General features: G+C 40.9%; 1 protein-coding gene across 1 annotated transcript; it reads right to left on the bottom strand.

The window, feature by feature from the left end:
* Window positions 1-1,788: 1,788 nt before the first annotated feature.
* LOC121935421 (ras-related and estrogen-regulated growth inhibitor-like protein) lies at window positions 1,789-13,011 on the bottom strand. The gene is made up of 5 exons (XM_042476921.1): window positions 12,788-13,011; window positions 11,957-12,202; window positions 9,876-9,929; window positions 7,096-7,172; window positions 1,789-5,462 (listed from the first exon to the last, which is right to left on the bottom strand). The coding sequence occupies exons 2-5, from the start codon at window positions 12,093-12,095 to the stop codon at window positions 5,037-5,039; spliced, it is 696 nt and encodes a 231-aa protein (XP_042332855.1). The 5' UTR covers window positions 12,096-12,202; window positions 12,788-13,011; the 3' UTR covers window positions 1,789-5,036.
* Between the last annotated feature and the right edge of the window lie 114 nt (window positions 13,012-13,125).

Below are 13,125 nucleotides of genomic sequence, written 5' to 3' on the forward strand. Positions count from 1 at the left end.
AATCAGGTCTGACTAAGCACAACTCCCTCCCACAGCTTCTGACCCCACAATGGGAAGGCAGGGATTATAATATAGGAAGCAAAATAAGCGGAGGAAGGGAAGAGTTAACAACAACAAATAAGTGTATTACACACATACCGTGCAGAATCTTCACAAGCTAAAGCTGAATCCATCAGCAAGTGGCCACATCACAGTTCTGGGTACCATTATTATACAAATGAGTACATATCAACTTTTAACTTATCTAATACAAAGGAATGTACAAGGAAGAGAGAAAGGAGTATCAAGAATATCGGAAATGGCCATATACACCTGGGCAGATTAACTGTCCATCCAGCTCCAGATTGTGTACTCTGACCAGCAGCGGCTTCAGGGTTAAAACTATTACATTTTCTAAGGGACACAGTTTCTAAGAGAAGGTTGGAAACTGTTTATAGAGTATGCGAGTAACAAAGGGGAAGGGTGACAGTATCAGGTTTGAAAGCCTAAATTGAATCATTCAGTATTTTAGAAGTCAGATCACAATTATTTATTCAGTACTCAAACTATGTTCATTACTTTAGTTTGGGTAGCCTTAGATGAAGTAGAAAATGAACTCACTATAACTGTTTACCAAACAACTGAAAATCACAAATATCCTTAGTGTTTTGTATTGTCTTTTGTATTGTATTAGTTGTGCAGTTTTATTTAGTTTAGATAGATTAGTTTAGATTTGAATGGGATGTTGTTGGGGGGTGGGTTGGTAACGTTTGCTTCCTTCTGTGTAGTTTTATGCTTTTTAAATTATGTATTAATAAAAATAGTTTTAAAAATGAAATCTCTCCAAACCAACTGAACTACAGAAGAGGCAACATCTATACAAAATGTAGGCCTGTGACTACAACACCTGTCACTTTTTTCCCCTCCTGTATGACATTTTAAACATCTGGCTTATGATGAACCCAGTGGAGCTTGGAAAGCTTGCATTGAGTTTTGTGTATTTTAATTGGCCAATAAAGGTATTGTCCTTTTGTGGATTTTTTATTTTGCTGTATGGCCAGTACAGTTACCATTGAATATGCTGTTACTGCATGCCTTCAAGTAGTTTCTGACTTATGGTGACGCTAAGTCAAACTTATCAGAGAGGCTTTCTTGGCAATATTTGTTCAGAGGGGTTTGCCTTTGCCTTCCTCTGAAGCTGAGAGAGTGTGACTTGCCCAAGGTCACCCAAGGGCTTTCCATAGCCAAATGAAGATTAGAAACCTGGTTCCGTAGTCCAACAATCAGCCACTATACCATGCTGCCTCTTTGTATAGCTATTACAGACAAGTATTTATCTAAACCAGGGCTCCCTAACTATGTAGTCACTGACTGGAAAGAACAGTTTATCCAGGGAGGACAGCTACAAAAACAGCCACCTTAGCAAAGCCACAGATGAAAACGTGCGTGTAAAACAAGAGCATTCCTACCTAAAATCACAATGACAAAAATAGACTGTGAATCTCTGAAAGGTCAGCAGGAAGCTGGGCTTGGACAGGCCAAAGAAGACTGGCAGAGGATCCAGGTTCATAGGTCTGAGAAACCACAGAGTTTTTGGGAAGCCAGTCTTCTTAATTTGAGGCCTGGATCCAGACAGGTATTATATGTTTCTTATGGTGGGCAGGGGGCATATAGTTATTCTTCCAAAAGTGGAAATGAATCAATAGAAAAAGAAGACAAAATTCTCCATAAAATTTGCATGTGACAACTTGTACGTATAGATGGAAGCTTATAAAGATTCCATACTATCAACCTATATGGCCTGCAATTCTGCCAGCCTCTGTAAGTATGGATCATTTGACGGCTGACCTAGTTCCCCTCTGTTTTCTCTCTTCCTGTGAACAAAAGCTGAAACTGAACAGTTCTGAATGGGTATGGTATGTCTTGACTTTATTCCTTGTTACGGAACGTAAAGTGCCAGCATAGTTTATTCTTGAATCCAGTAACAATGATTTTATTTATATACTTTGCACTTACATCTGTAAGGATACAGCACAGCAAGATCCGCATCATAAGTAAAGAAATATGAGCATGTCTGCACCCACCCACCATCAGAAAATGAGCTGGATTTGAGGAATGATTGTTTCCTGCTGTGATTCAGCCCAGGGACATGTTTTCAATGCTGAGACTTAACTGTGTAATGTATTAGTGAGAGCTATCAAAGAAAATCTCTGTTCCATTCCTCTTCTGCCCAGTTTTGCCATTTCTTTGACACAATGGGTGATCACTGCACATGCTAAGTTCTCACCGGATTGTTTTGGGGTTTCCTCCCATTTAAACCTCTTTCCCCCCCAAAAAAGAGATGGTTTACACTTCTGCAAACCTTGCAGTTTTCCTAAGTATACTTCACTTAACAAAGCCTTTGACAAGCAAGCTCTCTCTCTTTCGTTTTTTCTGCAAAGTCTATTTATGTCTTCCCCCCCACTTTCCTCATCAGCTGTATAGCTGGAAGGTTTTTAGTAACATCAGCTAAAAACTGATATAAGAGGGCTGGAGAAACACGGGTTTTCAGTGTTAGGGTGCAGCAGCATGCCTGCAGCAAAGAAAGCAATGAAGCTCAAGGTAGAAATCATATTGTAGCTGTGCCTGTTTATAACAGGCAAGGTAAACAGCAGCTGCCTCCAGTATCCCTTACTCTACATGCATGGCATGCAAAAGGAAGAGAATAGATAAGCCTGCCTTACTGGTCCCTTCAGAATGTTATCTTTTTTTTAAAGAGCACAGATTTATAAGCTTAGTTACCAAAATGGAAATCATAAGAAAGATGCAGATTGAGTAAAGAAAAAAATGTCACTGGATGCATTTTGGAAGAAGCTTTCAAATGGACTCTAGTAGGCTGAAAATGTTTTTGTTTACTTGTGCAAGCCTAACCTGTTTCAATAGGCTGTTTCATTTCACATGTGCATGCTCTTAGTTTTGGGCAAAAAGCTTTTGAGTTCTAGTATTGACAGGAAGGAGGATGAACATTGTTCTACACATTTTGTCTACATCACTTATTATTGTTATCACTTAACACTTTTATACCTTTTTCCTTCTTGAGATTCTCCTCTCCTTGTGAAAGAGGTTAAGTTGAAAATTACAGTGACTGCCTCCATCCTCTAATGGTGCAATTGGTTCTTCCTAGCTAACTGCACAGCTTTCCATTAATCTCTGTTGAAATATTAACAATTTCATTCTTAAATTTATGTCCACTGCATCACTTTTCAAAGGGAATAAATTCAACCATCAGCTTTAGTGCTTTTCTTTCTATGTCAGGTTATCTTATTGGTCTGGGTCCCAGAATAGATTTTGAAAGCTACCTTTATGTTACTGTGTTAAACAGAAACCTGTTTCTTTGCATCTACAGGCTTGTTAGGAAGAATTGCGCTCAACACATACAGAATACCTTTCTCTCCTCCTGAAAAATCACTTGGTGCCAGACCTCTGACCTAGGACATTTTGCTGCTTAAGGCAAAGAACAAGATACCCTCCTTCCCAATTTCACATACAGATGCTAACTGGGCAAACAACTGGATTTTATTAAAACACTACCAACAGGACAGAGCTTTTAAGAGACTAGTTTTAGGGGAGGGAGAGCAGACAGAAGGTTCGGGAGGTACTCAGGAATGAATGGCTACCAGTGCTGTACCCTCAGAATCTGCCACCTGAGCCAGTTGTTTCTGTCTGTCTTATGGTTGGACCAGCCCTGGAAATGAGAGAGAAGGAGAACTTCTGCTGAGAAGCCAATTCCTATCCATTTCTTATGCTTTTCATCAACCGTCAGGGGCCTGAAGCAAAATTTTCCAGCTGGAGACAAGCTGCAGCTTCTACCAGGACCAGATTATTTAAGATCTACCGCACCCACACAAGGTCCTGGAAAGAAGCCATGCCTCCATTTGCCTGGGCGTGTGCTGTACATCAATTCACAACAGCAACTGCCATGCTGTCAGTGAACAGATCAGGAGGGAGGGAAAGACTTGTGAGGAGGACACCAAGTTCCAGGAGCCTACCCACACTGCTACAGAACGGGCAATGACTAGCCAAGTCTCAAGCAAAGGAGACAGAACAGGAAGCTGGAGGAGAATTTGGAAATGAATCTTATTCTCAGCGGAAAGATACAGTTGATGACAAGCCTCATCTAACCTGCTAATACTAAGAAGGGAGATAGATTCAAGCACCTATAGGGTGAGCACAGCCTGGCACAGTCAGTCCAGTGTGCTTAAGGGAGACAGGATATAGAACTTGATATAATGTGTTATAAATAACAGTGATACCTATGACACTTTACTTCTTGTCTCCCTTTTTTTGCTAATGGGGGCTTTAGATATCTGGGCAAGTCATGGACTCTCAGCCTCAGGTTGAGAATGCCCCTTACTTAGCTTGTGCATGAATCCAGCACTAGCTGCAGGTATTGCCCATCCCTGAGCCAAAGGATCTCAGGTAGTATTGCTGGGGTGGGATCTGGCCTCTCGATAGCTCCTGCCATCACGATAATGGATACTAGGTCAGGTAGACCACAGATGACTCAGTATAAGGTAACTTCCATGGTGTTGCAAACTCCAGGCTAACAATTACATATGTAAAACCTTTCATCGAATGGCATTATTATCTACATATGGGATGGAATGAGGGTGTTCAGCCTGTTTGGAACAGAGATCCAACCCCATACAAAAACCAATGTGTTAAAGTGTCTAGGCTACTGTGCTACATGGGAGACCCAAATCAGACCTTTAGCTTAGCCAGAGAAATTTCCAGGAGGCCTCAGGAAAGATGTTAAATGCCCCCTGACATGAATTGTGTCACATCAAGGTTCTGGTGTGGGGAAGCAGGATTAATTGTGTATCCTCTTGCCAGGGAATTTTGACACACCAAGCTGTCGTCTGTAGTAGTGCCTCTTGGACTGGGCTGGCCCTACAGCCTCCTGTTTTTGGTTATGGGGTTACTAGGATAAAGAGGCAGCTCATTTTACACAGAGAGAAACCACAATCTGTGTGAGAAGGAAGCCAAATGTCATTGCATTCTCAGATTCCTGGCTCAGTTCACATTGAGTCTGTCCTTTTCCGGGCAAACACAGCAGAGACGCTCTTGACAATGCTGCGGATCCCATTGCCTTTCTTGAGAGCCAGCTTGGCTTCACAGATGCGTTCCGCCAGGCCATGAAAGACCATGACAGCCCCATGATAGGCCTCTGCAGCAGACACTTCATAGAACTCACAGTCCATAGAGAGGGCAAGGAGGCGGCCTTCCTCGCTGGAAACTGCTCGCCGATGGTGGAGGTCCCTCTTGTTACCCACAATGACAATGGGCACTTTCTCCTGGCTTGGCCCTTCCTTAGCTGCCTTGATGACTTGAATCTTGGGCTGGACACTGTTGAAGCTGGCTCGGTCACAGATGCTATAAACCAGGACAAAGCCATCGGCCCACTGGATACGCTTATCCTCAGAGGAGCTCTCCTCCACCCGCTCCTGAGAACGGAAACAAGTTAAGCTTCAGTTTTTAGTTGACAAAACAGGTGTTGGATGGAACATTCAGTTAGTTGGGTGGAACGTTTAAACATTTTTAAATTGTTTCTTTGCAACCAAAGCCTTCATAAAAATGGCAGGCAGCAAACTCAGTCTTTAAAAAATGGTTAATCTTGTGGGAGAAAGAGAGGCTTCTCCTCAGATGACACTTAACTCTTCCTGCAAAACATGTAGGCAGAGACAGCTGGTGGATTCCCTGCCATGTGGGTGAATCCACTCTGGATTTTACCATGACATTTCCTGCAGCTGCTTGAAGCTGAATGGTAGCTCTGCCATTGTGCGTGTGCCTTCAAGTCATTTCTGACTTATAGTGATCCTAAGGCAAACTTATCATGGGGTTTTCTAAGCAAGATTTATTCAGAGGAGCTTTGCTATTGCAAACTGAGAGAGTGTGACTCACCTAAGGTCACCCAGTGGGTTTCATGACTGAGGTGGGATTTGAACCCTGGCCTCCAGAATCATAGCCCAACATTCACACCACTATGCCATACTGGCTCTGCCATTGCTGGACTCTAATTCCCTAATGGCAGCACTCCTTTTCAGATCAAAGCGGCTGCAGGAGAAGTAGCAGTAAAATCCTGAGTGGATTCAAGTGGGTCTAAAACTGGGGTCAGAAATCTGCAATTCTATAGATGTGTTTTCTTTTTATCCATGTAAATCTACAAGCAGATGTTGCCTGCTGCACTCAACATACTATATGAATAAAAGTATCCCATTTGTTTATACTTGTGAACACACTGCAAAATTTTAGTAACCCCCCAAAAACTGGGTTGATTTATCCATGGGACCACCTAAGTACTGTACCTTCATTCTGCAACCGTTCTTATATGCCCCTACATTTTACCCTCAGTTTATCTACAGATTATATCTAAATCCATAATTCATGTCCAAAAACCTGCCCTCACCGTATACATGAAATCGACCTATATATATGTATAGCAATTAAATTTCTTAATTAAATGCGGGTGAAAATTTCCTGACAGAGAGACAGACAGGCAGGCAAACACAGTGTTACTATAGTTAGTATTGGACTGGGGCAGGGGTTCTAATTTCTAGTCCTCACTGAGCCATGAAATTCACTGGGTGATCTTTGGTCAATTCTGCTCTTTTAAGCTAGCCTACATCATGGGTTGTTATGAGGATAAAGTGAATAGGAAAGCCATTTACACCAGTTTAATCTCATTATAGAAAAGGCATGATATACAATTACCTAATAAATAAATATTAAGAGACAGATGAGATATCGATTTTGAAGATGCCACTAGGTATTCAGTGGACAGCTGAAAGCACCTAAAGAGGGAATGGGATTTGGCATGGAGCTTTGGAAACTTTTACATTCTTCAAAACCTTCTGGAACTAATTGAGACAAATTAAATCTCTCTCCCTCTCTCTTTCTCATGTTTGTTTTTTAAAAATTACCTGTTTTACTTTACTTTTTTAACTTTAAAAATGGAAAAGGACAGGAGGTGGAAGGGGGATTATTTCATCAGGAACATTTTTGCTTTCATCTAAAGACAAAATATAAATACTGGAAATTAGATAATTAAGTGTGATAAGTGTGGGAAAGCTCTCTCACCTGTGAGCAAGGAAAGTCCCAGATGTGGAAGAGGATCTCTCTGCCTTCCATTGCCAAAGTGTGGGTGTAGATAGACTCTGGGTGGGAAAAAGCAGAAGGCTGTAGTTGCCAGAAAGCCACTCCCAAGGGATTTATCCCATTTATCTCACTCTCTTTCCAGCCTGGCACTCCTCCCTAGGTATTCAGACACTAGCAGACCCACAAAGCAGGAAACATAAAATGAGTATTTGACGCAGACCACCAAGACACCTGGGCTCATGCCCAGATCATAGGAAAATAACTTTTTAGGATTACGACTCTCTGAACACACCCCTCATCCCACTGACTTTTCCAGTTAGGAATCCTGAGGGTTGTAGCCGAAAGACATAGCGTTCTGATCATGCTTTGTTTGCACAAATGTTTTGGCAATGGGATTAAACTACTGCTTTTCCTTCTGGTGGTGACATATCCTAAAATCTTCATATATATATATATATATATATATATATATATATATATATATATGGATAATGGGAGTTGTATGCCAGTGTATCTGAAGGGTGTTGGCTTGGGGAAGACAAGCAAGCTGCAACAAAATATTGCCGTTTATTCTATCCCCCAAGGATTCCAGCCTACCATTCAATTTAAGTCAGTCCCAGTTTTCCGGTTAGGGTTGCCAGATCTCAGAGCCTAACCATGAGTTTCAAGGGCTCTTCTCCAGTTTTCAGGGAAGGGGACAGAATCTCAGGATGAGAGTGTGCTGGGCAAAAGGTTTCATTTATTTGAATGGTGTATTCTGTGCACCATTGTGTTTGCTCCTTAATGATATCACCAGGATCTGCCTGTCTCCTATGACATTGCAAGGGTACATCTGAAGACCTTAGGTTTCATGCCTGAAATTTCAAGTCCTGGGATACTTCTGACCTGGCAACTCTATTTCTTGGGGTCCCCCTCCCAATGCTGGCCCACCATTATGTGGATCTCAGTGCCTCTCTGGGCTTCATTTTTTGCACAGATTTTTTTAAAAAGAGGGTTGTTCTTCTTTTCTGTACATCTATAATCCTCAGGATTCCCCTGCACATAGCAATACCTTGCTCATACTTCTTGGTGGCCCTGTGTACACTCCATCTAAATTCAATATTAGAGAGAGATGATATACTAATGATCCAATGCTTGTCCACTTGGAATTTGGAACTGTTGATTTTGGAACAGCATGCCTTGGCCTTTGCTATAGCTATGCTCGTGGTTTCTCCCAGTAAATGCATAAAGTTAACACAACTGTGGTCCTTGAACAAAAAGGAAGAATGGAAAGAGAAACATCAAAATTGGAGTATATCGACAAGCTGCAGTCCATCAGAAGTGGGTTCAACATAGACAATGGTTTCCTGACACACTACATACATTATAACACTAGCTAAACTCCCCCCTCCCCCCCGCCTCATGGGGACTCTCTTATCATCTTTTTGACTCCCATGCTGCATCCTGATACTCATTCATATGATTATCTACTAACTTTGGCTTTATGCAACATCCTTGCCTTGTCTCCCAACAGCCACAGTTAAAACTGAACTTGTCAGCTCATCTCCACATCAACCAAGTTTTGCATTCCTATGAACATTTTCACACAGAGGCTGATATATAGGTCTGTCCGCTCCATCAAATGAATTTGATCAAGTAGGCTCAAGCCTACGAAAGTACATGCTACCAACTTCTATCTTTCACATTAAAGGCCACATTAAACAGCTCCAAGGCCGTCTGTGGTCCAAAGCACATTTACTTTGAAGCATCCTGCACTAAAATCAATGGACTGACTTCTGACAAGACAAGCGTAGGATCAGTAGCATATCATCTTCCTCTAATGTTGAATTCAGATGGTGAGCACTGACAGGCATACCACTCAGTGGCACTGTGCCCTCAAGATAATTGAGTGGCACTGTGTCCTCAATAATAACTTCCATCACTTTTCAAATCCTTAGCCGGCTACAAATCTTCTGCTCTCTTAGGGTTTGTATCACCCACCCACCTGCTGCTACCTCAGTGCCTCTAAGCACCCCTCAGAAAATACATAATTCCAGTCTCTTCCATGTTGGAGCCTTCCAGAATGGATTACAACTCCTATAATCTTCCGCTTGCTGACAGCAGGGTGATGGGAGTTGCAGTCCAACAAGTTGAAAGGTGAGGGATGAAGGCTGTGCTACATTCTCCATCTTCCTTCAGTTCCTTCCTCAAAACCCACCTTTTCCGTGAACCTTTCAACTTAAATCATTTGCCTTCAAGTGGAGTGAATCCTGTAACTACACGTCCTCATATGATTTGCTTGTTATTATCTTTGTCTCCCTTCATTTCCATCTTTCCTCCCCACCTCTTCTGTATGCTTCCATTGCCAAAACCTAATTTGTAAGCCCCTTGGGGCAGGGAGCTGACTTTTCTTTTTAACTACCTTATTCTGTAAAGCATAACACCCAGAGAATTGAAGATGCTGAATAAAATAAAATAAAAGTAGCACTCTCCAGGGATTCATACCAGTACGAAGAACTGATTTTCATAATATTAACATCATGACGTTTGGCAAGCTCATCAATGGGGAAACCACACTGTGAGTGTACAGCTTTGCACGCTGGTAGCCCTTAAACTGATTTGACATTTGCCTCCTTGCCACTAAAATCTGCCACCTTTGCCCCAAATCAGTTCTTGCAATGGGGACTTTTCTGCTTCACTGGCTCATCCAGTTTCCGAAAGGTGGACAGCAAGAGAACAGCAAGTACAAATCTATACCACATGAAGGTAAAAATAACACTCACCCATATCTCCATATTCCCCAATGAACCTCCTGGTTAGAAAGCGCACAGTTAAAGCTGTGAAAAAGAGTGGGAGTTGTAAGTGTTATATAGGACAAATCTGGAGTGCAGAGGACTTGGCTATTTTCTCTTCTCAGCATGAGAGATGTGATCAACAACAACAACAACAACAAGCCTTGCAGGAAAATTCATAATTTCTAAATATGAACATTCTCAAAATAGCTCTTTTACATTTTTAAAAACCAAGAACATAATCTTGCAGCTCCGTCATTACATGTCCATCCATGAACATGTGCTCACATTCCAATGAAGCATACTTGCTAAGAGTTTTAGGTTGCAATCCTATGCATGTTTACTAAGTCCTATTTGATTCAATGTGGCTTCCTCAGTGGTACATGTGAAGGCGTGAATCCAGCCCTTCGTGTTATATGCTGTCAAATTAGCTTTGGTGAATGCAAATGATAGACCTCCTTCAGGAATGAGAGATCTCCAAACACACACTGTTTGCATATTATCCAATATTAATAACCCTGCTCAGGTCTTGCAAGTTCAGGGCCATTCCTTCCTTCACTGGATTCTACTGACTCTTTTTCTACTACCATCACCTTTATCAGGCATTATCATCCTAAATCCAGCCTTATTTGGGAGTAAATTCAATTGCATTATGTGCGATATCATTCTGTGGGATGCATAAACTAGAGCTATTGATTTGTTAGTAATGCCTCAGCTTAATCCTGCATTGATACTGCATCCAGTCTTTGCAGTGAAACTATCTACAAGACTATAATGGGATTATAATATATGAATACAATAGCTGTTCATTAGGTCAGTTTTATGCAATTATGGTTGCAATCCTTTTTTGCATAGTTGCAAACCTCATTAAACTTAGTGGGCTTTACTTTACAAGCTGTTAGTTCTAGTAGAAATGTGTGTTGCTAGGTGTCTGCAAACCCATTATGTCTTTCTTTTTTAAAAGTCATTTGAGAGTAATTTGAATGGCATAGATAACTCCACGATTTCTTTCCTCTGTATTGTATCATTTAAGAAATGAAATTATTATGTTAGCAATTTCTTTAATGCTGTATAATTTGTCTTACTCAGAGATATCAGAGTTTCATTCCTACATATCTGTGGTTTTTGTCCCCAAGGAGCTGGATAAGTGTGTCTTTTGGTTACATGTGTCCAATTTAAGTTTACATATAGATCCAGTTTAAAATCTCTGGCTTTTGTCAATGAGAGAATATTTTCCACAGCTCAAGAGAAAAAGCAGGAGCTTTTAAAGTGGACCTGTGTGGCAATTTAACTTGGGCATATTCATATCCTATGCTTTTGTGCACAAACGACCGTTGCTAAAACTGGACCTGCAACTTCATTTCCATACACAAAGGATTTGTAATTTGAACTGACATCCTCACATATCAATGGCAGATATATACTCTACTCATGTATAAGTCTAGAAATTTAGGTCAAAAAATTGACCCAAAACCCTCTGAGTTGACATATCCATGGGTCAATCTAAGTACAGTAAGTATCTTAACTCTTATTTAAAAGAAGGAACCATCTTCTGGTAAAAAGCAATATAATATGTGAAGCACCGACCCCCTTTGCTCTCTCATCCATCCAGTCTTAAGAGTAAACACAAAGAAGTTCTTTGACATTGTTTTGCTTCGCTTCATCCTTTAGATTGTTTGCTAAGTGCCTCTAAATTTTACCCTCGACTTATCCATGGGTCATAGCAAAATCCATCATTCTGGCCCCAAAACTTGCCCTCGACTTATACATGAGGTTGATTTATAGTCGAGTATATACGTTATGTCCTTGCCTGGCTTCCACTCCACGAAATGCATCTGAGGAAGCAGACTGAAGTCTATGAAAGCTCATGCTGCCAATTTATTTCCTTCTGTTAGTCTCAAAGGTGCTACAAGATATCTCTACATATTAAATTGGGCATCCAAAAGAGTCATTTATTCAGCTCCTGGGGGGAGAAAAAACAGATGTGTAGGATTGAAATTCCTGATAGCAAGACATGCTTTCTAGTTTGGGTTCATCTTACCAGACTTTACTCCTAGTTGCAAAAAACTTACCGGATTTCCCCACACGGTCTGCTCCAAGTACCACCACGTTGGCTTCCATCTTCAGCGGCGGAGGAGTGGGTGCCTCAGCCACAGTCTGGTGGTCTGGGGTGAAGCTGGCACTTCTGCGCAGAGGGATTCGGAGCACCATTGGGAAATCTGTCTTGGTCCAGTCCGTCAGCCCCTGGATTGATGTCTCTGTGCTAATTCTCTTTGCTCAGTCGGAGCCAGAATGACACTCCTTTCCACTCGGAGGAACTGTAGGAGTACTTTGCATGGATCATACCATTCCTAATGAGCTGGAAGGGGTTTCATTCCCAGGAGCTACTAACTGAATACCATATATACTCGACTATAAGTCGACCTCATGTATAAGTCGAGGGCAGGTTTTGGGGCCAAAATTATGGATTTTTGATATGACTCATGGATAAGTCTATACATATACATACACATATATATATATACACTATACATACATAGCAGCTGAGCTGGTACAATGAAAGCACAGCACTACCTTCCAGTGTTTGAAAGACATTTTTATCCTCAAAAAGTCTCATTGCATGAAGATTCCCGTCCCAAACACATGTATTATTTTAGAGATGTTTTAATTTTGTGATACTGATGTTTCAGACCGTACGCCGTTTGGCAGATTTTTTATTGTCGCTTCGTTCTGATTTCTGCTAATGTAAAGCGCTGTGCAAATCTTGCAGTGCCCTATAAATAAATGTTAATATAATATAATATTGATTTATAGATTTATACAAAAGATGTAAGGCACGGAGTAAAGGGAAATGATGCTAAAGAGCTTTTAAAATGTTGCCAGGCGTAAATGTTTGCGCTCACCTTAAAGGTTGGATGGATGAGATAGTAGAGAGGGTCGATGCTTCTTTTAGGTTTTCCCAGAAGAGATTAAGATGTCTCCTTCCACCGGGTTTCCTTTTTTGATAAGAATTAAAGTACAGTATTTATATTGATCCATGGATAAAGTCGACCCAGGTTTTTTGAGTCACTTATTTGGCTAAAATTTCTAGACTTATACATGTATGACTATAAACACTACTATTGAAAACCTACCAGGCTAGTTTTATCCACAATGAAATTAAAAATGCTATAAATAATAATAATAATAAATTATCATAAAAAGGAAAAGAAATCTCACAATCAAACTCTAAGCACTCAAC

Source organism: Sceloporus undulatus, chromosome 6 (genome assembly GCF_019175285.1).
Source record: "Sceloporus undulatus isolate JIND9_A2432 ecotype Alabama chromosome 6, SceUnd_v1.1, whole genome shotgun sequence".
Classification (NCBI taxonomy): Eukaryota; Metazoa; Chordata; class Lepidosauria; order Squamata; family Phrynosomatidae; genus Sceloporus; species Sceloporus undulatus.

Bases quoted from the DNA above. Each gene is read 5' to 3' on its own strand.
- LOC121935421 (XM_042476921.1), bottom strand. From the start codon at position 12,095: ATGGTGCTCCGAATCCCTCTGCGCAGAAGTGCCAGCTTCACCCCAGAC. The intron at 7,173-9,875 runs GTGAGTGTTATT...TTTCCCACCCAG, and splicing joins TGGGGAATATGGAGATATGG to AGTCTATCTACACCCACACT. The intron at 5,463-7,095 runs GTGAGAGAGCTT...TTCCGTTCTCAG, and splicing joins GGGACTTTCCTTGCTCACAG to GAGCGGGTGGAGGAGAGCTC.